Source organism: Brachionichthys hirsutus, chromosome 23, assembly GCF_040956055.1.
Source record: "Brachionichthys hirsutus isolate HB-005 chromosome 23, CSIRO-AGI_Bhir_v1, whole genome shotgun sequence".
Classification (NCBI taxonomy): Eukaryota; Metazoa; Chordata; class Actinopteri; order Lophiiformes; family Brachionichthyidae; genus Brachionichthys; species Brachionichthys hirsutus.
In genome coordinates this window covers 557689-582709 of record NC_090919.1, presented here as the reverse complement: position 1 = coordinate 582709, position 25021 = coordinate 557689, and the positions used below count along the sequence as shown (strand labels likewise).

The window sequence follows — 25021 nt, the reverse complement described above, 5'->3', positions numbered from 1 at the left end:
CATTAGTCCCTGGAAAATTAAAGTAAGCAGAAACTAAGGCATCAATCCGTTGCCATGGTAACCACCTTTTAGAGTTTAAAGTTCTCAGAACCTTTAAAAAAAAAGACACGCCCTTCCTCTTTTGTGATGAACTTCGTACCTGTTTCAAAGCACACCTGAGTCAGATTCAACCAATGAAAGCAGGACTTCACAGTGACGTCATTGAGGGACGGTTTATTAACTCGAGCAGTGGGGGAGGGGGGGGCTCTTTAAAGAAACTTCAACTCAGCAAGGAGACAAACCACAAAGAAAGAATGGAGCTCCAACCTGTAGGGGGTTCTGTCCAGAGTGTGGACGCAGGTAAAGGTGTGTCCATGTCCAGATAGAGTGGCTGCAGGTAAAGGTGTGTCCATGTCCAGATAGAGTGGACGCAGGTAAAGGTGTGTCCATGTCCAGATAGAGTGGCCGCAGGTAAAGGTGTGTCCACGTCCAGATAGAGTGGACGCAGGTAAAGGTGTGTCCATGTCCAGATAGAGTGGACGCAGGTAAAGGTGTGTCCACCTGTTTCTTTTGTTGCCGTGCAGGTTTGCCTTTCCCTGCCGATGCACTTCTGGGTCGAGATGATGAAGTCTGGCTCACTAACACGGCTAAATCCTCAACGCGGTCGCTTCGGACCCCCCCGCCACCCCAGAGATCAATCAGTGAAACAATAATCGGGTTCTCAACAAAGAAACACAACAATCAAACAAATCAAATGTAAAAAAGAAAATATTGTAAAAATTAGCTGCACATGCTAAAATCTGTGACAACAAATACGTCACAAAGGCGGGAAAACAACAAACAAACAACAAACACGAAGAAACACGTGAATTTAGCACATATTAGCTCACGGAAGTAACATATCATGAGTGAAGGGACCGGTTCTGATCCGAAGTCCTGGAGACAAAGGTCCTCGTTGACATTTGATCTGCTTCCGGTAAATACGGTAGTGGTTTCCGTGGTAACGAGACTCCGGCAAAAAGAGCCGTAAAAATCACAACGAAGTGACGACGCAGCCGCGTTTGATGCTGCACGCGCTGACCAAAGTATAAATTGCACTTTTTTATCAAATGAGCACACATTTCATTAAACAGTACATTAATACTCAACTATACATATATCAAAGTACATTCAATGTAAATAGAGTGTGTGTGTGAGACACTGTAGCACTGGCAGTACAGTCAGTTAGCCTTTCCACAAACAGCGTTAAATAAAAGCAGATGTGTTCCACTGTAAGGCGCCGGTCTCCATGGTAACGGGATCTTCATAAAAAACGGGGTGGCGAAAAGGTCGAAAGGAATGGTGTCCAGAACCGAAATGCCTTCAGTTCAGAAATTATAGAAAAATAAATAACGTACCATTTAAAATATCGAGACAAATATATGCACAAAAACCGTTCCGTACGAACCCAACGCCAAAGAAAGCCGTTTGCGTAGTTCTGCTAGTCGGGCGCCGATATCATCGATACGCCCTTGGAACCGTCCTTCCGCCTCTCCAAGTAAATATTCATGCACAATTCCAGCGCCGAAAAAAGTACCGCCGCCTTGCATAGCGAGTACTGAAAGAAATATCTAAAAAAAGATGATTAATTCATGAGCTCCTTTTGTGTTTGTTTTTTGCTCCATCTGATACGGAATGTGACGCAACTGGCCGCCAGTTAGAATGTTCCGGTTAATCGACTGTAAATGTAGCTTTACGTGAGCGTGTTCTACGTGTTTAAGACAACAGGAACGTGCAGCGTGACCCGACGTAATAAAACCCCGGAACTACGCCCGAAGTATCAGAGGCGTGCTCAAAAACACGCAACTTCAATCGTCCCGACACGGAGAAGCGAGTCTTATCAGGATACTTCGTTCACGAGGGGTGCGAATCGCAGCGGGAAAACCCCCCAAGAAAACAACGCTGATGGGACCGAGAACAGTTCCCAGAGGAACACCAAACCAATGACTCAAAATAAGATATACAATTCTACACTTTCTGATAAAGGAATGAATGAAAGCTCGAGGCACCAAAGGCGATTAAACACAAGATTCATCAAAGAGAGAGCGAAAATAAAGAAAAAAACACAACCGCGTTTTCCGCTAGCGCTCTCCGTAGACCTTCAGCGCCACCTGGCGGGAGGGAGGGCAGTCCGGGCGATCGGATCCGCCAGACTCCCGGTGATTTTGCTTGCAAAGCCCAACTGATCTGGAGTCCGAGTCGGGTTGAATGATTTTCCTGTCAGTGCTATTAGCCCCCCCCCCCCCCCGTCCGGTCTGGGGATGCGCTGATGATGCTGAGCCCAGTGCAACAGCAAAAACCTGCAGAGATCGCAACCCCCCCTGCAGGAATCACCACAATAAAGAAACGGTAACCCTAAATTTCTTGGAGTGGGGCGGCGGCGGTAGGGGGGGGGGGGTCAGGCTACCAGCCATGGCGTGACTCCCTTGGGATAAAAATAAAAATAACAATTCAGAGTTCTGGGCTGATTTTTTTTGGTTTTCTGCAGAAGCCGTGACGCAACCACAAAACACGTGACATGTATGTACAAAAACACAAAAACAGGTTTAGGATAATACTCATGCTTTTGCAGGGTGGGGGGGGGGCAATATTCTGTTTGGCACAGTGTTTTTTTTTAGTCTGTTGTGTGAGCGGGGGGGGGGGGGTGATTGTTGAGATGAAACACAAAACACCGAGTGTTGGTGTTAGACAGCGAGTCCAGACCCCCCCCCCACCCCGCCCTTCTCCAACGCCTCCTCCGGTCTGTCCGGGCGGCGACGCTCCGGTCTGAGCCATGCGGAGACTGCAGAGCCGAGTCCAGCCGCCCCCCTCCAGGGATCTGAACCCCCCCAGGATGTGGATGTGAGCGCACACACAGTTCGGTTCTGTTGGGTTGGGGGGGGGGGGGGGGGGGGGTTGGTCCACACGGTGAGGTTAGTAGAAGCAGCTGAGACTCGTTGTGCAGACTTCTCTTCTTTTAGACTTTTAATCCATAAAAAACAAAAACTATAAATAGGATCAAAGCAGCATTATTTACAAAGTCCATGCGTTTCGGGTTAGAGCGATCACTGCAAGGGAGACAGAGACACAGGTGAAGGTGGCTTTCACGCCGCTTCCTGATTGGATGCTGTCGAAACGCATGCAAACACGGAGCGAACAAAGTATCAGGAGTCTGTTCAGAGTCGAACTCAAAGCTCATCCCCAATCCCAGCCGGATTTATGGATCCAGAATTCCCCCTTAAGGGGAACCCCGAGTGTCGGTCTAGAAGACAACCGTAGACAATCAGAGAGTCGGGGGTCCCTTTAAGGTCACCAAACACGACCCCTATATTTGGCTCGCTCCGTTTAAAGGTGCACAGATTATTTCTTACCTTCTGCCAGCAGCCAGGCATCGGTAATCCGTCCGGGCCCTGTCGGAAGCAGGAAGCAGGAAGCAGGGTCACCATCAGGAATACCAGCGGGAGGTTTGTTGTTAATACGTGATCAATGAGTGGATTCTAGCCCACGTGAACACCAAAGTGCGTCTGGTTAATGACGTCTCCCAGCCTATCAACGCTCGCATGCACGTTCGATTTTTAAACCAAAGCATTTAAATCTAACAAGCGTTTTATGTATGAAGGAGCTAAATATCCAGGATCTGGTAGCCTGGATGGGATTCCCGTTTTATGAAAGCTTCTCCTCAGCCGAGCAACAAAACGCTCAAATAAAACCGAAAGGCAACGCCGCTCGTTAGCGTCGATGCAGACGCTCGGAATGTTCAGCGCCACTCGAAACGGCGTCTTTAACACCCGACGTGTGTCGCCGGAACGTCGGCACACATCGCAAAAAAACAGGCAGCACACGCTAAAAGCATCACCAAAAAAACAGTCAGCACACACCACACGCTAAAAGCATCTTATTCTCTCATTCTCATCTAGAATAAACGTGGAGCAGAAACTGGTTTAATTGTCTTTCTCTTAATTCATGGTCTGGCCCAATTGGTACAAATAAAGATCAGGAAAAGGAGTTAAAGGAGCAGAAGGAGGTGGGGGGGTCCTTGTGCTGTTAGCATGGACGCCAGCTGAAGGAGGCTTCGTGTTAGCATCGGGTTAAAACCGAGGGAGGGGTTCCGGTTAGATGACAGAGGAGGATCGGCTCCGTCCGGTCGCCCGCTCCGGGCGCTAGCTAAAAGAGGCTCGTCGATCGGGAAGCTAGCGAGCTGGAATGTTCGTGCAACGACTCACGAATGGGGATGTGATCGTGACTGACACCGAGGCGTGTCCGGCGCCACAGACATGCATGGGGGGGGGCTGCTTCCGGGCGTGGCTGAAGGTGAGCGGCATGCATGGATACGAAGGTGCAGCAGAGAGAGGAATACTGTACCAATTGGCAAGGGGCATCCAGCCCGTCCAGACCTGGCTGCCCTGGTTCCCCCTTTTCACCCTTAAATCCCCGGAAACCCTGTTTGCAAAGACGACCTAGGAGTGTTACTGGGAGAGACGTGGACGACCTTTAGCCGCGGCGCCCGCCGCTACGACGGACGCCGCGGCGGGGGGGTACGAGGGAGGAGCCGCCCTGTGAGCTCGCCGATGCCACGACGAAGCCGGAATCGAATCGTCTGCGTTTGACGACGTGTTTTTGTGTCTGGGGGCGGCGGCTGGAAGCCACAGGGAGCTCCTCCCTCCTCGGGACGACTGCCCTACACGGCTGGGAGGCGACCTCCAGCTCACGGCTGAGACATACCAATGGGCAGGGTGCATCTAATCCAGGGGCACCCTGTTCTCCTTTCTCGCCCTTAGGCCCCTTTTTGCCCTTCTTTCCCTTCTCCCCCTGCGGATACAACCATTTGATCACGTTAACATCGTTCTTTTTCGCTCGACAGAACTGCTATTAGGAGGGGGGGGGGTTATAAAGAGGAACTGTGGCCCACAGAGAGGAAGGAGTTAGATGGGGGGGGGGCGGAGAACAAAAAAAGAGAGAGAGGGAGGAGTAAAAAACCGGTGTCAAGGGCTCAGAGGAGGAGGAGGAGCATCGGGGAGGGGGAGGAGCATCGGGGAGGAGGCCTCCAGAGGAACAGGATTAACTATCCCTTCACTTCCGGGTTAGTTCAGAATCTTCCTTTGTTACCAACGCATGCAGGCAGGGAAACGAAACGGGACAGAGCATCACAGTAGTACACAGCAGTACACAGCAGTACACAGCAGTACACAGCAGTACACAGCATTACACAGTCCTAATCTCTAGTTCTACTCAAAGACGCAACATCAAACAGTCTTTGATGCGTCACTCTGAACTCACTTTACCGGGTGGAAAGCTCATAATCCAGAATAAGTGAGATACGGTTTGTAAAAGGCACACAGGAAGTGGGTGAAGGTTAGCAGGAAGTCATCCAAACCGAGCGCAGGAAGATCGAAAACGACAGCGTGAGCGAGCAAAGCGGGCCGGGCGGCGCCGCCGTTGGTCAAAGGCGTTCATGCGCGGAGACGGAACACGGAGAGCCTGCTGTCAATGGACCGGCGCCGCTTCCACGCCCGGACGCCAGATCAGATCGGAGCGCTTCGGAGAACACGAGATGGGAAATCATTGACGAGGTGGAGAAAGGAAGCCGGACCGACGATGGCAAGCTCGTAATCCGACGACTAACGGCTCCGGGATAACCGTTTCGGAGCGGGACGCGTTATTCCTTTGATCTATTGATCAGCGAGTTTTAAAACGAGTCCATTGACATCAGTCCTCCGGGAACGTTGGGAACGCCGCATCTACCTTTTCTCCTCTTTCCCCAACGTCGCCTTTCTCTCCCCTTAAGCCCGGCAACCCCTGGAAAAACACAACTCCGGCTCAATTCATCTTCACAACGTGCAACGAAAGACTCGCCGCGAGGAAGACGAGGCACGCAGAGGAAGACGAGGAAGCGGAGGGACGTGCAAAACAACGGCAGAGAGTATAAAACCAGAGCATCCCCTCAAAGAGGCAACGTTCCGGAGACTTACGTCCAGGCCGGGCGTTCCAGCAGCTCCCTGGAAACAAAGAACGCAACTTTAGTTCCTGCACAAAGCTTCAGAACCAAATGAGTAGAATAATCCGGATTATCCCCCCACGGCCCCCAAATGAAGCTACGCTCCATCCTCATCGTCCTTACAGGAAGTCCGTAAGGTCCTCTTGGTCCTGGTTCCCCTTGCGTGCCCCGCCCACCCTAATGACGAAATTAGCATCATTAGCGGTGATTCCACAACACGAACATGAAGCTAGGATTAAATATAAGTCTTACTACGTCGCCCTTCGGGCCGGCCGGGCCGGCCGCACCCGGCGGTCCGTCCGTGCCCTGCAGAGATTAGCGTTAGCATGGTGAGCTAACGTCATTCGTCCCCAAGTCATCAAACAAAGTCGACTTTCCAAGAAGATAAAAGACGAAAAGCAGAACTTGTTGGCCGTCCCCAGCTGGACGTGGACGTGGACGTTTACTGACACGGTTAATGCATGAGTGTGTGTTAATACTGAGTTAATGCAACACGGGGCGGGACGAGAGCCTGGAGAATCTAAGTGGGTGTGGCTTATTCAGCTCGCGGTGACGTCACGTCTCGTAGTCAGTCACAATGAGGTGCAGTAAAATGGGTGGATGGCGGTCGGGGACTCGGGGGGGACAGTATGGAGGAAGGGGGGGAGAAAGGAAACGTTGGTGAAGCCTCTTGGTCACATGACACTCACCCTAATCGCGGGCTTGCCGTCCAAGCCGGAGGCTCCCTGCGTGGTTACGGAGGTATGAGTGACATGAACAAGGCGGGATTAGTACCAGATGAACACTTATTAGGACAGGTAGATGGCAGGGATTACAACCGGCCCCGGAACATGAATACGAGGCAGCCCCCCCCCCCCGCTCACACACACACACACACACACACGCATCAAAAGGTATCTGAGGTCGAGACACACTCGGTCGTACTCACGGGTAGACCCAGCGGGCCACGGTCCCCCTTGTGTCCCGGTTCCCCTCGCATACCCTTCATGCCATGCAGACCTGACTCCCCCTTAAAAACAACAAAGATAAAGGAACAAGATGATAGCCCCCGCCGCCCCGTCCCGCCCTACAGTCTGAGTGATCGATGAACGGCGTCCTCTCAGGCGACTCACCTTCGGGCCGGGGAAGCCGTGAGGGCCCTGAAAACAGGGGGACAGATTGTATTTATCTTTATTCCGTTATCAGCGCTCGTAAAGTCGTAAACGTTAAACGCGCGTCGATGGCGGCCCGTCCGGCGCCGCTGGGCCTCGTCACGACGCTGTTATTAGAGATAACAAAGAGGCGCAGCAGTTACTGAGAGTCGACGCATAAAGGCGAAACCCTCACCATGGGTCCTGGGGGTCCGTGAGGCCCCAGGGGTCCTGGAGGACCGCTGATCTGAGGACGTCAAACAAATAGGCTTAGAATGTAATAGTATTTGGTTTGCACTTCTCATCACAGTTCGAGTACTCAAGTGTGTTTTCGTCTTCGCGGGACTTACCGAAGGACCTTGAGCACCAGGCAGACCCGAATCGCCCTTGTCCCCTTTGAACCCGTTGACTCCCTGAGGAACAACATCTTCCGTCTTAGAGTCGCCACGAACACAAGAATCTTTCGTCATTTCTGCAAACGTGGGTTCTCACAGGTAGACCAGGTAGACCCGTCGTCCCCTTGTCTCCTGACGCTCCGGGCATTCCCATGTCTCCTTTGGAACCTTTATAGCCCTGACCGAAGGGCAAAAAGGAGACAATGGGGGTTAAAAAGAAAGATCTACAACCCGGAGACCAGAAACCCGACTCGACACACAACGGGCTCACCCTTTCTCCATCGAGTCCGGGAAGACCAGGCATTCCACGATCCCCCTGACGGAAGGAGGAGAAGAAGAAGAGCTTGTTGGATTACACAGTCAGGAGTTTCAGCTTCGGGGACGGGGACGGGGGCGGGGACGGGGAACGTTTACCTTGACACCTTGTGGCCCCATCGGCCCGGCAGGTCCAGGAGGGCCCTGAAGACAAAGACAGAACTTTGTAGTCCACAAAGAGACGCACTTTTAATCGGGGCGTGAAATCGTCCCCTCGAGAATGCGGGGGGGGGAACTGTTAGCGATGGGTCACGAACTGACGCTCAGGTGAACGACGCATGCCAGAGTGAAACGTGTCGGCGCAGGCCGGCGGCACGAATCACCATCGACAGGCGTGACGGGTACGAATGGTGGGAATCAACGGAGATCTTAAAACTCTGAACACACAGGCCCCATCAGGACCACGGACCAGGACCTGGAGTCCCAGGTCGGTCTGACCCCGGCAGGAGTTCGGTTTGTAAAGAGCAGCACGCCACGACGAAGCGTGAACATCATTCCCTGTTAAGCAAATGTGCCGGGGGCCAAAACACACAAAAAAACAAGGTGCAGCCTGGGACGGGGCCGTGCAAGGACAGGGGTGACTCATTTATAGAGAACACACACACACACACACACACACACACAGAGAGAGAGCCTCATTACCGTCACTGTAATAGTGGCAATCTTCTGCAGAAGGCCGAAGGAGAGAGGCGAGAAATAACAAAGCAAATGTTACGCAGATAACAAAGAGGCTTGTCCATGTCTGCACGCCCCAGAGAGACGTCCTATCTGGAGAGGACATGCCTCGCCTCCTTAATAAACACTCGGGTCAAACAAATCGGCGCAAACGTGAGTCAGAACGGCTCGTCTGACCTGCAGAGCCTCCTGAATGTTCCCGTTGTAGTCGATGATTTCCGTGGCTCCCTGGTCTCCTTTGTGTCCCGGGGGGCCCTGGACATCGGTGACATGAAGAAACACATGTTAATCCTTCATGCAGCTCAAAAGGACTTTTAAAAAAGGAGACGAAATCAAGCTTTCATAATAAAAGCTAAGGGGTGACCACTGCCCCCTGGTGGCGAGAAGCACGTATTAGCTGGAGCAGCAGGATGACATCATTGGCTTACCCTCGGGCCGACGGGTCCCAAGTCTCCTTCATCTCCAGCGTCCCCCTAATGTGAGCAAACAGAACCCGTCAATGAGCCGCTGCAGGAAAAAGTCCCGCCGGGAAAAGTCCCACCGGGAAAAGTCCCACCGGGAAAAGTCTTATCACAATGCTGTTATTATGGCCTGTATGAGATCCAGATCGTAATCAGACAGCTTGTTAAAGCAAACATGCAGGGCTGACCTTTGACCCTTTGGAACCGGGTGCACCTTCCTCTCCTTGTGAACCCTGCCCCACAAAGAAAAGAATAGACACGCAATAGAAACAGATCTGAAACAAATTTTAAACTCAGTATAAATTCAGCACGAAACTAAATAAAACAGCGCCTCTCCTGGCCGTCGACCGGCGTCTATCCGGCGCCGGATAAACGCCGGCGAGGTCATTAAAAGCTGCTTTAGTGACTCCAGGCAGCGACCTGGACCCAACACAAAGCTGTAATGGGATTGGATTGGCCTGTAGGAACAGCAGCGCATGCAGTGACACCAGCAAGGCTCTAGAGGGCGACAGAATCCATTAGGAATGAAGCCCTCGCTTCGTATATTAATGCACAGAAACACGAGGAGCACCAACCTTTGGCCCGAATGGTCCAGCTTCACCTCGGTCGCCCTTTCCTGGGGGGCCGTGCTCGCCTCTCTCGCCCTATATGGACAGACGTCGGTCAGTTTCCTGCCCTGCTCTATTTAACGGACGATGAAGGCTCGATTTCTGACCCCCTCATTTTGCAGCCGGGCGAGAATCTGACACGCATTTTCTGAACATGCGGAATAAACCAAATTCTCCAGCACACAGGACGTCCTGAGGACAGAGGACGTCCTTCCGCTCGGAGAGTTCACCGCCGCTCAGGCGTTTGCCGAGTCGACAGGTCGCTCAGTGAAGGCGAGCCATCGCTGCCGAGTCAGCAGAAACGTAAGCAAGGGGAAGCTCTGCAGCAGGCTTTCATCCTTCAGGTGCGGACAGTTTCTGCCAGAGTGACGTCACTCTCCTTGCCACTAGAGGGCGGTGTTGCCTAATTAAGAGCCTCTTGTCAAATTATCTCTGCTGACAGAAGAAAATGAGCACACAGAGTCAATTAGGCGTCGCTGCTCGGCGGGATAATGTCACGACTCAAAGGAAGCAGCGGGGATCAGTCCATTCGTTCGGCGTTTAGGAGAAGCACGGCCTTAATCACCTCGGCGGAGCGACCATCGTGGACAACGACACCACGAAGACGGAGAAAGTGCTCGTTTTAACGCCGACGGGCTGCAGTAACAATCTGTCGTAGACGTTTTAATTGCATTCTGACTGGAAAATATCCAGAGAAATAAGATTTCCGTTGGAAGCTGAAGTCACAGCACACCTTGGTTCCGGGGAGTCCTGGAAGGCCGGGCTCTCCCTGGGGGCCGAGGAATCCAGGCTCACCCTGGAAAACAGAGCAAACCCCGGATGTAAGGATCCTTCCCCGACCGTTCTCCGACCTTCGCCGCTGCGAATGAGCGGCGAGCAACGGGCGTGCTCGGGGAGACGCGCTCGGGAAGCATGCAGTGCGTGCGGACGGGACAAGAAGCCGAAGCATCGTCCCGCTTCCTTCGGGAGCTTCCGGGCTATCCTGATCTGATTTGAGCAGCATCAGGTCCCACCTGCAGCCACCGAGGGACGCCGGAAGGTCAAACAAAGTGTTTGACCTTTGAGCCGAGACCGCGGAGCGAAGCGGCGAACCTGCCGGCGCTACCCGTTAGGATCAGTCAGGCGTTTCAGGCACAGAACGAGCATTCCTTGAGTTCATGCTACGGTTGGAGCCAATGAGACGGGTGTCATTCCACAGGCAGAGGATGCAGGTGAGGTGAAGGCGAGGTGAAGTCACGATATCTGCACCAGGCGAGTCGTTAGCGTCCGCTACGCTATTCGCTAGCTGCAATGAAACACTGTCTTCCCAAGCTTTGGTCTTTGGACTAGTCTTTCACCGCGAGCGACGGGGAGGAGGGAAAAGCAAGACGGTGACGGCGAGGCGCTCCTGAGCTCTGCAGGTGAGCAGGGACGAGACCGGGGACAACATGGAAGCGTTACCTTTATCCCTGGGAGTCCAGGCAGCCCTGGAAGTCCTGGCTCTCCCTACACAGGAAGAGTGCGACACGTTACGGCCGAGCCAAGCTGAGCGGGGTGGAGCCTCCTGCGCAGGCTCTTTGGGGGCTCTATTAGCGCTATGCTACGTTCCGCCGTCCATCAGAGCGCTAGCTCGCCGTGGGCTCCGCACATGCAACCCTCAAAGCGTCACGCAGCCGCGGCCCGATGCCGTGACCGGTGCTTGTTAGGAGGCTCTGCCCTGCGCAGAATGCAAAGCCCGGGACTTTATTGGGTTGGGCAGGTGCAAAAAGTTCTGGTTTCTGGAAGGAACAACTGTCAGATTCTTTGGATTAAAGTTGCAAAAGCTGTTAGGGCTTGGCAGCGGCGAAAGTCGAGAGCTGGCCCGGAGCGCCGACCGAGGTCGGGACAGTGTCGACTCCAGACTCCCGTCACATGCAACTGAGTCGTTTGATCCAACGGTGGAAAACCCGGAGGTCGAGTCTCTCGCGACGCCTCGGCAAGAGTTTAAAAACTTTATATTTACGGCACGTGAAGAGAAACGAGCAGCGCCGCAAGAAAACGATCAAGCGCTACGGCACCCGGGGGATCGGAGGGAGGGGCCGCACATTTCCATCGAGGCTAATGAAAGCATTGTAAAACTAATGAATACAGGCCTTTCTCAAGGACTGCTACTGCCCCCCCCAGATGATTGCCACCCAACAATAACATGGAACGGCGAGGCAATCCGTGACGGCGGCGCAAACGGGGCAGCTGCAAAACGAAAGATAAGGCGAAGCAGCCACGAAAACGAGCGCTTCTGTGCAGCGCAGCAGGAAAATGTCCTTCTGTCCGTCTGGGCGGGGGACAGAGGGACGGGGGGTTAATGGGGCGCAGCGCTCGGGATTAAAAAGCGTCATTAGGGTTTATTCTGCGGGACAAATAGCTCCATGCTGGTTCCATTAGTTTGTCATCAGCCAGACTTTTAACTAAGCTCGTCTTTGTCGGCTCGGAAAAGCAGCCGATCCACTTATCAATGGTAAAATCAACGAGGGTGCAGTAGACACGTTCATTACCTTGTGTCCACTTCGTCCGGGCTCCCCGGGTTCACCCTGTAACACACAGTTTGCCGTTTTCATTTTTGGGTTGGGTCACCTTCTTTTTGTTTGTTTGTTGTAAACACAGAGAGCGGATTGAAGCCGAAACCGAAGCAGGAGCGCTTTAAAAGGTTCTGTCTTCCGGCCAGCAGGGGGCGACTCCCCTGAGGCAGGAGGCAGCCTGAAGGTCAAACTCACTTTAACCTCTGTTTTAATGCATTTCCTTTTAAAATCTCTGCTCTTCAGTCCGAGACGGCCGATATCGTCCCCGTCTCCCCTCTGGACACCCCCCAAGGAGAACCGTCCCCGCCCCCGCCCCGCCCCTTCCGGCTCCAGCCCGACCCGTAGCGTTTACCGGGTTCTTACCTTGATGCCCGCTGCAGAGGAGCCCGAATCCCCCTGGAGAAGAGCCCAAAAACACAAACGTGAAAGTTACACAACAGGAAGTCCACTGAACGCACCACGAGACCTTCAGAGTGGACTCGGTGCCTCCAGACGTTTACGGGCGTCATGACGACACGCTGCACGCTCGCCATGATGTGGACAATAAAGCGTGTTGCATGCTCGCCCCCCCCCCCCCCCCCCCCCCCACACACACACCTTTAAAAGCATTAGTATCTATATACGGTTCTTTTTGTTAACAACAGGCATTAAGAGATCAGTTCAGCTGGGGGGGTGGGGTGTGCTGGACCCCCCCCCCCCCTGCTACGTCACAGAACACGTCAAGAACGTCGCCCCGGTTCTGGTGGAACGGTTTTCAAAGCAACACGATGTCACGTTGTGGTCGTCCCGTAAAACAAGCATCAACGTCAGAGCTGCTCTACACCTGTTGCTGCTTTTTGGCAGGGGGGGGGGTCGTAAAAAAGCCTCACATCTGCCCCGCGTTGCTGCACCCAGGAACCAGAAAACACCCCCCCCCCCCTCTTAAAGTCTCTCTCGTCCACCAGTGGAAGGGAAACAGCTGATCCTCGCCGGCAGCACCTTGAAGCCGTCGGGACGTCCGCCGGGTTACATCCAGATTCCATGATTCCTGCCAGACGCTCCCGGTTGGGAATCACCGAGGCCCTCGCCTGCTCCCAGCGCTCCACGCTGCTTGATGTCTCCTCTCATTGCTGAATCCGTCCACACGCTCTCGCTGAACGACTCGCAGGTGAGCGGCTACAGAAGTCCGAATGTCGGCGGTGCTCAATCCCGCTTTTTAGTTTTCATTCCCGCTGCCAAAATCCATTTCTGGTTTTTACGGCATGAAGGTGGAGCGGATCAAAGCGCCGCCCGAAGGCCGCTGAGGTTTTATTGCCCTCCGACTTTCATTTTTCTCATTTTCCACAAAGGACGTCCTGCATCTGGTCCCTTCAAACGCCGTCTCTGTCTTGGCGGCGCGTTCGGCGGCCTCTCAAAAGAAATCAGAGGAGCCGTAAAGTGAGAAGTTATCGAAGTTGTTCTCCGAACGGCCGTAAATCGGCAGCGACGTTTTAAGTGCTAACATTAGCCGTTTAAACGCTTTCCCAGATTTACGCACCTTCTCCCCGGCGTCGCCCTTCGGTCCGTCTTCGCCCATGTCGCCCTGCGATGACACCAGAGAGAGGTTCGTTTAAACATAAAGGACGTCCGTCTTCCCGCGTCCGTGACCGGAGGTCAGGTGAGACTTGGCGAGGAGGTTCGGTTAAACCAAGTCATCACGTGCTGAGGCGATAAACCTCCTGGCATCAACCACGACGAAGGTCACGGCGTTCCCATGCGAGCGGCGTGAGCCTTAAACGATCTCATTATCGTGGCGAGCACCGACCCCTGACGGTCGGGGCCGCTTCGCGTGGATGAATCGGTCCGATGCTAACGTGGCTAGCAGCATAACGTCTGAATTAAAAGACGATTACAAAGCTCTGCGTAAAAGTCTTTCCAGGAAGTATCTGCGGACGCAGCCGAGCGCTGGATCCGGCGGTTCTGGAACGACCTCCAGACGCCATTCCGGGTTCTTCTCCACGGGACAGGCGTGATGTTTCACCGCCGGACACCGGGAGCCTGGCGACGCGCCGCATCACCTCGTTATTAAACAGAAGGCGGCGAGTTGAAGGTCGTTTGCGCGGTCATGGAAGAACGCGGAGTCACGCCCCCCCCCGACACCTTCCAGCCGCCGCCGTCCAACAACAGCGAGTGAACGAGAGGATAGCCCCCTCGCTGGGTTTGTGGGGGCCTCGTTGGAGAAACGAAGTCGTCTGGGACAAAGCGCTATGCATGATGGGAAATGATGAGCGAAACGTTTTACCTTTTCGCCTGGTTCGCCCATTTCACCCTGTTGGGAAAGAAAGCAGAGCATTAAAGACAGGAAGGCTCGGGGGGGGGGTCAGAGCCACCAAGGGTCAGATTCACGTTGGATTATGGATGTCTGCCTTTCCCACAACGGGCTGAGGAAAATCAGCTTCTTGTAGTCGCCGATAATAATGAGACGGTGTGATTTTCATGCTTGGCTGCGTCGTCGCCATGTTAAATAAACGGTATAACGTGCTCTTATTTTGTAAGATGAAGGCAGATGAACAACAACAACAACAACAGAAGGGTTGATGGTGTCAAAGAGGCAAAAAAGAAGGAACAGGAATTATAAGGTAAAGAAGTCCAAAATGTAAAAAACTAAAAGGTCACCACCGTGGATTCACAAAAATAAGAGCACACAGAAGTGGGCGAGCGCCAGACCTTGGATCCGGGGATGCCGTCCAGTCCCGGGACGCCGACGTCCCCCTATGGACAGCGGGACAAACACAGTGTGGCGTTCAGGCGGCGAGACGGCGGGTCAAAGCACGCCGCCGCCTCTCCTGCATCACGACGGATTCTGCTTCTGAGCAGCGGCGTCCTATTTCACGCACACGAGAACGGAACCGGGCCTCTTCCCGTCTCCAGGGTCAAGACGACGCCCCCTCCAAGATGACGTTCCTCCTCTCCGGTTCCGGTTCCGGCCATGTGGGCCCCTCCCCGTTTAAAAGCAGGAAGCACATCCACTTCTCTCCACCCCTTCCTTCATCACCTCTGATGCAGCTCTCGGGGGGCGGGGGGGGGGGGTTGGAATTGTCAGAACGCGTGACAGAACTGTTCTAACGTGAGGAGCGTCCTGCAGCGAGGCCTTCCTGGAGGTGAAGCGTGTTCAGGTGGGAACGGACGCCGCTTTTGTGGCGTCCTCTCCTGCGAGGGTCTCCGGGTTAAATTCAGACAGATCGCTCAATTTAGCAGAACGAAAACGTCCCGCTGAAACGGGCTTTTTGTTCTGGCTGCAGCAGAACGCTTGCGTGATGGATGCGTTCGGCGCCGCCGGGCTGTTTCCATCTTCACAGATTTACGGAACCTGGCTGAGGCTGGAGGCAGTAAAACGGTGAAGTAATAATATTTGTAGATTCATATATTCTGGAGTTTTGTCTTTTAAATCAGGCAGAATTGATTTGCCCGCCTCAGTGTGTGGCCCGGGAGTTAAACCCAATCCATCAGAACCGCTCATTTCATCTTTAAACGCGCCGAAACGATTAACGAGGTCGCGACGCTGCGAGGCAACCAATCAGCAGCCAGAAAGCCGAGACCGACTCACCTTCAGTCCGTCGACGCCGGGGTCTCCTGGAAGCCCGATTGGACCCTGAAGCAAACACAACATCACATTTATGTAGGTTGCATCATACACACAGACGTTCCTATTTTTCCCATCCGTCCCCGCTCCAGCGCTGGTGTGAGCAGAACCGGGCCAGAACCAACACCGTTGATTTCACTCATTCGGGAAGGAAAATCAGAAATGATGATCTTACCATCAGCCCCCCCGATCCTTCAGGCCCCTGTCAGAGAGAAACAGAACACTGAGATGATGCGGCTACAGCCGACGGCGAACCCGGGCCCGGTCGGACCTGATCGGACCCGGTCAGAAGCTCTCCTGTTCCTGTAACCTGCGGTTCTTGACGGAACCGGCCCACACAGAGAACATTCCATCTCTGCTTACGACAAAAGCCTCAAGGAGCCACTTCCATTCGGGTCCCCCCCCCCCCGCTCCCCTTTAAACCGCTTTAGCATGCTATTGTGAGTAAACGTCTTTATTATGCCCCTCCCCCCCCCACCCCGCCGGCGTAAGCGCTAATTAGCTCGGCTACATCCGAGAGCTCCACAAAGTGGAGAGCCCTTCATCCCGGCTGTTCCGGCGCTCCGCTCATTGCTCCGTTCAATCCGGAGACGTTTTCCTTGTTGCGCATTAGCTTCTCCTTTAGCATTCGCTCAAACAAAAAAACAAAAAACCTGCTGATATGCCTTTGACGACGAGCATCCGAGCGCAAATACAAAGCTCTGAATGTTCCCCGCCTTCATTCATGAGTCGGAAACGAGGAACGACGGAGCCATCGCTGGCTTTCCCACACTCCCAAGGAAACGCTCCCGCCGATTGGGGCGTCGGCGCCGGAGCCTCGCAGCAGGTGAACCAATTTAAGTTTTTAGATTCGCAGTACGCAGGGATGCTAACTAAACCGTGCTTACGTCGATGCATTCGCAAAACACATTTAAGGTGAGCCAGCAATGCATTGTGGGTAATTACAAGCTGGATAAGAACACTGAAGAGCACATGGGGGCATTTTTTTTCCATCACTCGTTTCCATATTTAGTCCCAAATGAGAAACGAGGCTGCGAGCCACTTCCAGAGCGGAGCCTCACGGCGCCGATGACTTTGAATCGAGTCCTGAAAATATTTCTTCTTTCTTCTCCTCCTCCTTCTTCCCACCTCCTCCCACCTCCCTCCTCCCAGATCCTCCTAACCAGCACCACATGTCCTGGAAGACTGCTGGAAAACACTGGAATCCACTTTTGCCTCTTTTTAACAAAAGAATTTACATAAAAAAAACAAAACTTGTGCCGATCCGAAGCATCAGAACAAACGTCGGTCTGGATGCTCCGACGGAGGGCGTGGACCGCCGTTCTGTTCCGCCGCTCACACGATCTCATTAATATGCACCGGCGTAACCGTAACCGCCTCGGTTGAGAATATCTGGTTAATTAAATGGACGTTTTTTTTTCTTTTATTCTAAGTTGCGGCGTCTCACAATGGACAACGGAGGGACTCACCATGGGTCCCGTCTCTCCGGGCTGTCCTGCGTCCCCCTTTAAGTAAAGACAAGTTGAATATTCTGCAGAATCTACACATTATTATCCATTTAATATGGATATTGATGATAAATATCTTAGATCTGATATGAGAGCAATAAATCAGAAACAAAAGCCAAAAAATCCGTAATCAATACTCACCGATAGACCCGATATGCCTCTCGGCCCATCTTTTCCCGTGTCCCGGGAGGCCCCCTCGGTCCAGGCGGGCCTGGTGGCCCAGGAGGCCCCGGTGGTCCTGCTTGCCCTTGATCTCCCTGTGTGGGGGGGGGGAGACCCAGTTGGATTTACGTTAAAACAAAGACAGAGAATTAGAGCGATCCCATTGGCTGCCTCCTTCCAGAACATTCTGGGTTTTTACAGCTAATGTTTCAGATCTAATATGGACTTTATGTCCTTGATTTATCGCTGAAACTGTAAATCCCTATAAATGCACACATTCCCGAATGGGTTTGTTAATTAAGCACCGAAAAGGAGCTAAAATAATCAGAGAAAACACAGATAATTATTTTAGTGCATTATAAGAGACTCAAAGGAAAATATTCTGCAATCGAACTCGCAGGGAAAGCGCTTAAAGCGGTGCCAGAACAGCAACGCATGGGGGGGGGGGGGGGGGGGGGGGGGGGGACGCAGCCTCTACCTTAATGAGCCGTCGCTTTATGAGCTGCTGGTCAGCAGAAAGAAAGCCGTGATTGATCTTAGGGAAGACCATCTGAGCAGGTGTGTGAGGTCAAGAGGTCGCAGGTCAGAGGTGAAAGGAGGAGGAGGAGTCCCCGAAAGAAGCAGCAGCAGCAGCAGGAGGAGGAAGGCATATGCAAAGAGAAAGATTTTGTTAGGACGGCTCGTGAACTCTGACCCAGGCGCTTTCACAGCTGGGGGAGAAATCCACACTCTTCCAGCTCCGAGGTGGTTTTCATCCGAAGCCCGTAATTACCACCTCGGGGGTGTGAGGGGCGCCACGGTCGGCTCGCAGCCCCCGGAAAAATGTGCATTTCTCCTACGCTGAAAAAGCGCCGCCATCATCATCATCATCATCATCAGCTACACCGACTGCTCAGTCGGACCCCGGGAGCTGCACACCGGGACCAGCGTGACCTTCCGTGTTGAGCTTGATTTCCAGCCTTGCATTATTCTGACAGGGTCCGCCGGTATTAAGTGGCTTTATCCATCAACAGAACAACCCCCCCCCACAACCCCCCCACAACCCCCCAAGGCCAAATTAGTGGCGCAAAGGATTTGTGGCAAACCCGTCTGGTTCCTCGTCGCATTCCTTTTGGAAATCATTTATTTTAACATCAACGGACACAAGCCAGACTCCGTCTCGGATTCATCTGGATTGTGCTGGACCCCTCACGGGACGGCCCGGTAGCAGCATGGGGGGGGCAGCTGAAGGCGATTGGTTCCCGTGTTGCCCCGGGGTCGGACCGAGCAGCCCGGCGGCACCACCGCCGACAACAAACCTTGACGGTCAGGATCTGATTGCTGTGCAAAGCGGCCATGGTAGGGAGACCAGGCACGCCCTAGAAGGGCACAAAGGGTTAAACACGGGACATCCAACCGCCGGCCAAAAACATCAAACGCTCAGAATTCACATCACACCACGACAGTCCCCATCTTCGTCTCCGCCCTCGGCTTCATCCTCGATGTTAAAGCGCGCGGAAGGAAGACGGTAGCAGAAGGGGGCGGAGCTTCAGGCTTTCGCGTCGCCGTCAACAACCGCCCTGAACGAACTGATCGTCTCATATTCTGGTTTAAACACGCCCTGAAAGACTTCGGCCCTCGAGTGGGAGATACGATCGGGCCTTCTGGTGCCACCCCTCGGTTTCTGAGCGATAATTCAAAAAGCATGGCTGATTGAACTCGTCTGGGCCGGGGGGAGAGAGCGGCGAGTACGCTCGCACCGTCCGACCGGGAAGCGCAAATACTTCCACGTTATTTACAACCTCAAACATCCAGAATGCAAAGAAGGAAAAACAAGGACCAGATTCTGGCCGGGCGGGAACGGCCGATGCCGATAGCGCGGTCCACGTGCCGCCGTGGCCTTTAGGCGTTCACATTTAGACGCACAGGCGAAGCGGACGGTTCCGGACGGACGCTGGCCATTGGTCGAGGAGCTCCGCTATGCGTTTTCCTACAAGGAGACGCTGCAACTGCAGCAAACAAGGAGCCGGATAGGAGGACAATCAGCCCACGGGACGCTCGCCAGGAACTGCGTCTCCGCAACCGCAACGGGAACGCGGAACGTCTCGAGCAAACACAAGCCGGGGCATTTCCTGAATCCGTGTGGAGTGGAGTGGAATGGAATGGAGAGCCCGTTCCGTGCCCAGATGGCTTTAATAAATACGAGACGCCGAAAGCCTCCGATTTGGCACCGATCTGACGCGTCATTGATTTAAGGGGCTCAAACCGGAGAAACGGGATAATCCCGGCGGCAAACCGGTTCAATCCCACGATCGGAGCGGAGACGTGTCCGGCTAAGGAAAGACAACGCGGTCTCAGGAATCCTCCCCACCTGTCGCTAGCACCATCCGTCACAAGGACCCCCCATGCTTGATGCTGATGCACGCTGCCAGTGACTGATTACCCCCCCCCCCCCCCCCCCCAGCGGAGCCGAAACGGCAGCCCCACGTTTGTGTCAAAGCGTGGTCATTTATTACGCGTTGCTTTGTTAGCCCCCGGCGTTGGGACGCAGTCTTTAACCTTTAGGGCCGACAAATGGCCGCCCTGGACATGTGTGGAGCCGGGGGGGGGGGGGGGGGGTGACCGTGGAGGTTCTAAAGACCAGCAGAGCTAGCTGGCTCCTGATCATCGCTGCGAGCTCGAAGTCGTGTTGGATTCGAAGACGAGGAGAACAAAGAGGACGCCGCGCCGCCTTTGCACGCTCTCCCGGCGCAGAAACAAGCCGCGCTGAGACGACTGTTGTCTTTGGCAACGCGGACGGACGGACAGACGGGAGGAACACGATCCCCAGGATTTCATGCATCTCAAACCTCCTCTGCCCACAATTCTGCCCAGCTGGGGAAAGAAGGGTTTGGGGGGGGGAAGTGAAGCACATACCCGCGGTCCCTGGTCGCCTTGATCCCCCTGCAGAAGGAAGACAGGGCGAGGGTCAAGCAAACAAGTATCTCCCTGGCAACGCGCCGATAAAGTCAAACAGCGCAGGAAGCCACAAACATTCGTCTAAAATCACTTCTGATAGAACGGGCTGACAGGAAAAGAAGCGGCGTGAGGTTTGGCGGGATCGGCGGCGGCGGCGAGCGAGCGCCACTGCCAGGCCAGATTTTATGCCCCAGAGATCCTTGGATATCTGCCCCCCCCCGATCGGGGGGAGAGATGCGGACGGAGCTGGGTTTATCACATTAGAGCGAAACCGAATCAAAAGTGTTGCTTTTGTTTAAAGCAACTGAAGGACGACGGCGTGCGGGACGCCGGATTACAACGTTCCTCTGCCTGGAACGGGATGAGCCCGACGGTTCATCACGCGTGGGCGGGGCTTCCACGCCGACAGACTTCAACGCAGACCCCCCCCCCCCCCCCCCCGAGACATTTAAAATAAAAGTCGGAATTTGTGTCGATCTTCACTGGGCAGGCGTTCCGGAACCGGATTTAATGGGAACATCGCCTGGAATGGCCTCAGTGACGCAGGCCTTCCTTTGGACGGAGACACTTTTAACCTTTCAAAGTAAAAGCATGCCACATTTGTCCTCGGGTTCCCCCCCCCCAGCCCTGTAATGAGGCTTTGCGGGTCCTCTGCACGCTCCGCTGCTGCTTTATGGAAGCATGCGAAGCGAGGCATTATGGGGCTCCGAGCCGGGCTTCGCTCGTTAAAGCGAGGCATTATGGGGCTCCGAGCCGGGCTTCGCTCGTTAATGTTCTCCACCGGAGATTTGAAATATTCAAACTCACATTTATTTTGATGGGGCTCATTTGAATGCAATTTTGTTTTCCCCCTTGGCAAATGGAAAGTGACACTCTATATGGATAAATGTACTATTTTTTATTGTTATCGACCGGCAAAAATGAAGGACTACAATTTCATATTCCCAGTTTAAATGATGGTTTGGCAAAAAGAGAAATCAGTTTATTCTCCAGCCCTCACATCAGCGCAGGAAATATGAATCTGGAGGGAGCGGTTTGGATAGCTTAGCATTAAGACACAAAACCCTGTGTTCTTGCTACGCGACGCTAAGCTAACAGGCTGCTGCCTCTGGACGTTTTCACTTGGAGCAGTTGAACGAAGCGGGAAAGCGCTCACCTTTTCACCTTTCACGCCCGGAGGCCCCTGCAGAGAGGGAAACACAACAAACAAACAGGAAGTTTAACAGGAAGTACAAACCAGCAGACAGACAGAGGATGAAACCAGCGCCCCGAGTGGGAACTGGCACCGAGGCCGAATCAAGCGTGCGTTCGCTCCGTGGATCGAATCCAGCCATGTTTGACGAAGCTTTGGCGAGCGCAAATAAAATGAATAAAAGAGCGTTTCTTTATTTAACAGCAGTTTTAGTGAGGCAGCGTTTGCATCCAACTTCTGTCAATCTGCCCGAACGGGCTCCTGGGTGGGCCCGGTAAAAGGTCCCGGGTGAAGTAGAGGGTTTAACTGGACGGGGTGCATCCACACGCCGGCGCCTAATGAGCCCGCGCCCAGAGGGCTCCATCCCCTCAGAGCGCTGGGCTGTGATCACCGCCCACCCGGCCGAGCCGCGGATGGAAGCGCTACGTCCGGTTCTGGGATTCGTTTAAAGTCGCTTTCAAAGGTTCCAGTCCATCGCCGACCGATTTAAATGTCGCTTAGAGCGGCGAATCGGGCGAAAGAAGAACAGCCGGCTGCTTTTCCAAGTCGAGACTGATCAAATGTGACTCGCGTCGGGGGGGGGGGGGGGGGAAAGTGCACCGACGCTAATCCGCTGATCGATGACCTTGGTGTTAAAACCCACATCTGGAGGCCGATGCTGCGAGTGCACAGACCAGCGACCCGGAACAACCGGCACGCAGAGGCAGGCGGGCTTCCACCGTTGGCACGGCAGCGGAAGCCTGAAGCATTCCTCGGATAGCTCGGCAGCCGCCGTTTCCCAACTCCTGCCACGGCGCTCGGCGCTCTCCAAGCCGAAAAACCATCGTTTTAAAGGGTCTGGATTTTTCCTCCTGCGTGTTTTGCCCTTTTTACCCCCCCCCCCCCCCTCCTCCTCCCCTCCTCCCCGCCGAGCCTTTGCATATCCACAGACTTCAATATTTCATCTTCACAAGTCTCTGCAGACTCATCGGCCACCACCGTCGCATTAAGTAAAGCGTTCGCTCCTTGGACACGGGATCAAACAAAACAGCACACAAATGTCCCCAAATGCATTTCCTGTTGGGGGCGTAAGAACATCTCGTCTGACGTCGAAACGTTCCAAATAAATTCCCAGCTCGTTCCTCAACATGGAGAGAAATCCAGGAGTCTGTCGTAAACCAAAATCGGCTCGGTTATTTACAAGCTGTTGCTGCAAACACGTGAACGGCTGCGACCGCTGCAGCTTTTCACATAAGCCTGCTTAATGTCTGAAATCTGGCACCGACAAACACCCGGAGACTGGCGCAGAAGATTCCTGGAATAAAGGACTGGAAACCGTACGTTTTTGGGGAAGAAATAAAACGTTTTTATCATTTGGCATTGGAGTCGTTCTGCAGCGAAACGTCAAACATCAAATCCAGTTGTTTGCGCTGGAATAATAAATGGGTTCGTGGGAATAAGACTCGTCAGTAAATACCTCCACCGGGAGACTGGATCCGCCGCGGGGCCGGTTCTAGAACCTTTGGTGCTTCCCCACGGCGGATTCTGAAAACCCCTCGAGGTGCTTAAACGATGAAATTGGAAATTTAACGTACTCCGAAGTCTTCCTGGTGGATTTGCAGGTGGAATTCTGCTGCTAACGCACCTTTCATCACCCCCTGTGGCTTCCGGGTCAATCATGAAACTGTTAAGTGTTTAAATATCAATCCAGACGTTTTATCGATTAGTTTCCCTCCAGATAAAGGTGGTGAGATCAGACGCAAGTTATTCCAATGATGAAATCAGGTAGAAAATCAATATATATGCTTGGTTGTTGTTGTTTTTGTAACAATATGAACTGCTTCAGGAGATTTAAGTTAAACATTAATGTTCTTTAGACATGAGTCCTTTTTTTTCCGCTACCTTGCTGGTTTCAGCTGGTTTTAATGGGTCTTTATTTTGGCCTCGGATTTAATCAGCCCAACGATGCAATTACATGTCGAAACACACGAACATGCATTTCTGTTACTCACACAAGCTCCTGCTTTCAACGGCCCATTATCAACAGCTGTGAGCGACTGTTGCCGTCGGGCGGGAACAATTATGACCCGCGAAACCTCAGCCGTCGCTGCGGGCCGCTCCGAAACACACATTTGTGGTCGCAGCGTTCGCACCAGCACCGAGGCTGAAACCTTTGCCGGTCCAATTCCGCATTCATCGCGGGGGGGTCGAATAACCGCGATGCACATTCCCGCTGCCGACGGTTCGAGACGGATCGATAGCTTTAGCTTAGCGTAGCTCCTGCAGGCCGCTGGTCGTCAGTGATGACTGGGAATGCACATTGTAGGACTGCATCAAGGAGCAGACATGCTAACAGCGCTAGCATCCCCGCTGCAGAACGGCGGCCTGGCAGCAGTCGCTAGCTGCGAGACACATGGATCCAATCATCCCACCCGGGAGCACTTGCGTATCTGACAGCGCAGGCCGACGACTACCACTTTGACAAGCGCCTCTGCAGAGGCGGACATTTTTTATTCTCTAAAAAAAAACGCGTGAATGCAAAGCAGCCCCCCCCCCCCCCCCCCTTAGGCACCGAGTGAGGCTGCTGAGAAGCGATGCATTGCGGTCGTAGCTGCAGAAATCACAGCATCCTGGTTAATCGTATTGATTGATACCACATTCAGTCCCTGCAGCCAGCTACTGTAAATGAGCAAATTAGCAGTGAAGGGAAACTGCTATCCAACAGGTAGCAAAATGCGCCTACCAGCAAATTTAAAAAGGTCACTAATTAACGAGCTCAGCACGAACCGGCGGCGAGGCTCGTTTCATTTCACACGACGGTAAAATAAATAAAACAGCACAGCCTCGAAGCATTTCCCACAGAACTGTGTGCAATGCGAACGTCCCATCTGGATGCACCCAACAGCGGAGTGGAACGAGTGACAAGGCCACGTGCACGTCGACTCATCGACGGCGAGAAGCACGTGGGCGCCGCCGGAACCGGAACCATCTCCGTTTCAAAACGGGTAAGGGTAAGACATCCCAAAAAAACCCATGCATGTACACCTCCAGCTGTCAGCCTCAAACGGATCAGCCCGGGCCCGGGGGGGGGGGGGGTTCTGTTTTTGAAGGTGGGGAACTAATGGAGGACAGAGATCAGAGTAATCAGAGATGAATGGGCAGGAACACACGACCACAAGCGGCTGCTGCCGGCCGAGGGAATCTGGATGCAGAGGTTAGGCAGGGAGAGGAAAACCACACTGGAAAACTGACTTGGGAACGGCATCTGGTTCCCATATCCACAGCGTATCACAATTAGCCAGCATGAAACAACTTGAACGCTGGTGTGTGTGCTCCCGCGAGCGCGTGTGCGCTTGTTGTTATGTTTTGGAAGAAAGCGCAGAAGACGGTGCGACAAGTCGCGAGAGAGAAACCGCGTCACGACGCGAATCAAACGCAGAGATCCTGGACTACGGCCTCAGGGGAAGGTTTAGTCATTCCCGAGTGCGGAGGAGCATTTAAAAAAAAAAGTTACGACCTAATTGCGGGCGCA

At 53.5% G+C, this 25021-nt stretch overlaps 1 protein-coding gene across 1 annotated transcript in view; it reads right to left on the bottom strand.

The window, feature by feature from the left end:
* Positions 1-2416: 2416 nt before the first annotated feature.
* Positions 2417-25021, bottom strand: part of LOC137911673 (collagen alpha-1(XXV) chain) — a 55427-nt gene continuing 32822 nt past the window's right edge. Inside the window, 34 exon segments of the mRNA XM_068756054.1 lie at positions 2417-2443; positions 3369-3407; positions 4360-4437; positions 5740-5793; positions 5967-5993; positions 6116-6169; positions 6245-6298; positions 6921-7001; positions 7105-7131; positions 7319-7369; positions 7473-7535; positions 7615-7695; positions 7789-7833; positions 7932-7976; positions 8475-8498; positions 8685-8762; positions 8936-8980; positions 9157-9201; positions 9544-9612; positions 10310-10372; positions 11017-11061; positions 12087-12122; positions 12474-12506; positions 13627-13671; positions 14371-14397; positions 14796-14840; positions 15676-15720; positions 15887-15913; positions 17181-17216; positions 17361-17404; positions 17407-17476; positions 17860-17931; positions 20277-20303; positions 21475-21501. Coding sequence (XP_068612155.1) covers positions 2417-2443; positions 3369-3407; positions 4360-4437; positions 5740-5793; positions 5967-5993; positions 6116-6169; positions 6245-6298; positions 6921-7001; positions 7105-7131; positions 7319-7369; positions 7473-7535; positions 7615-7695; positions 7789-7833; positions 7932-7976; positions 8475-8498; positions 8685-8762; positions 8936-8980; positions 9157-9201; positions 9544-9612; positions 10310-10372; positions 11017-11061; positions 12087-12122; positions 12474-12506; positions 13627-13671; positions 14371-14397; positions 14796-14840; positions 15676-15720; positions 15887-15913; positions 17181-17216; positions 17361-17404; positions 17407-17476; positions 17860-17931; positions 20277-20303; positions 21475-21501 — 1629 coding nt within the window.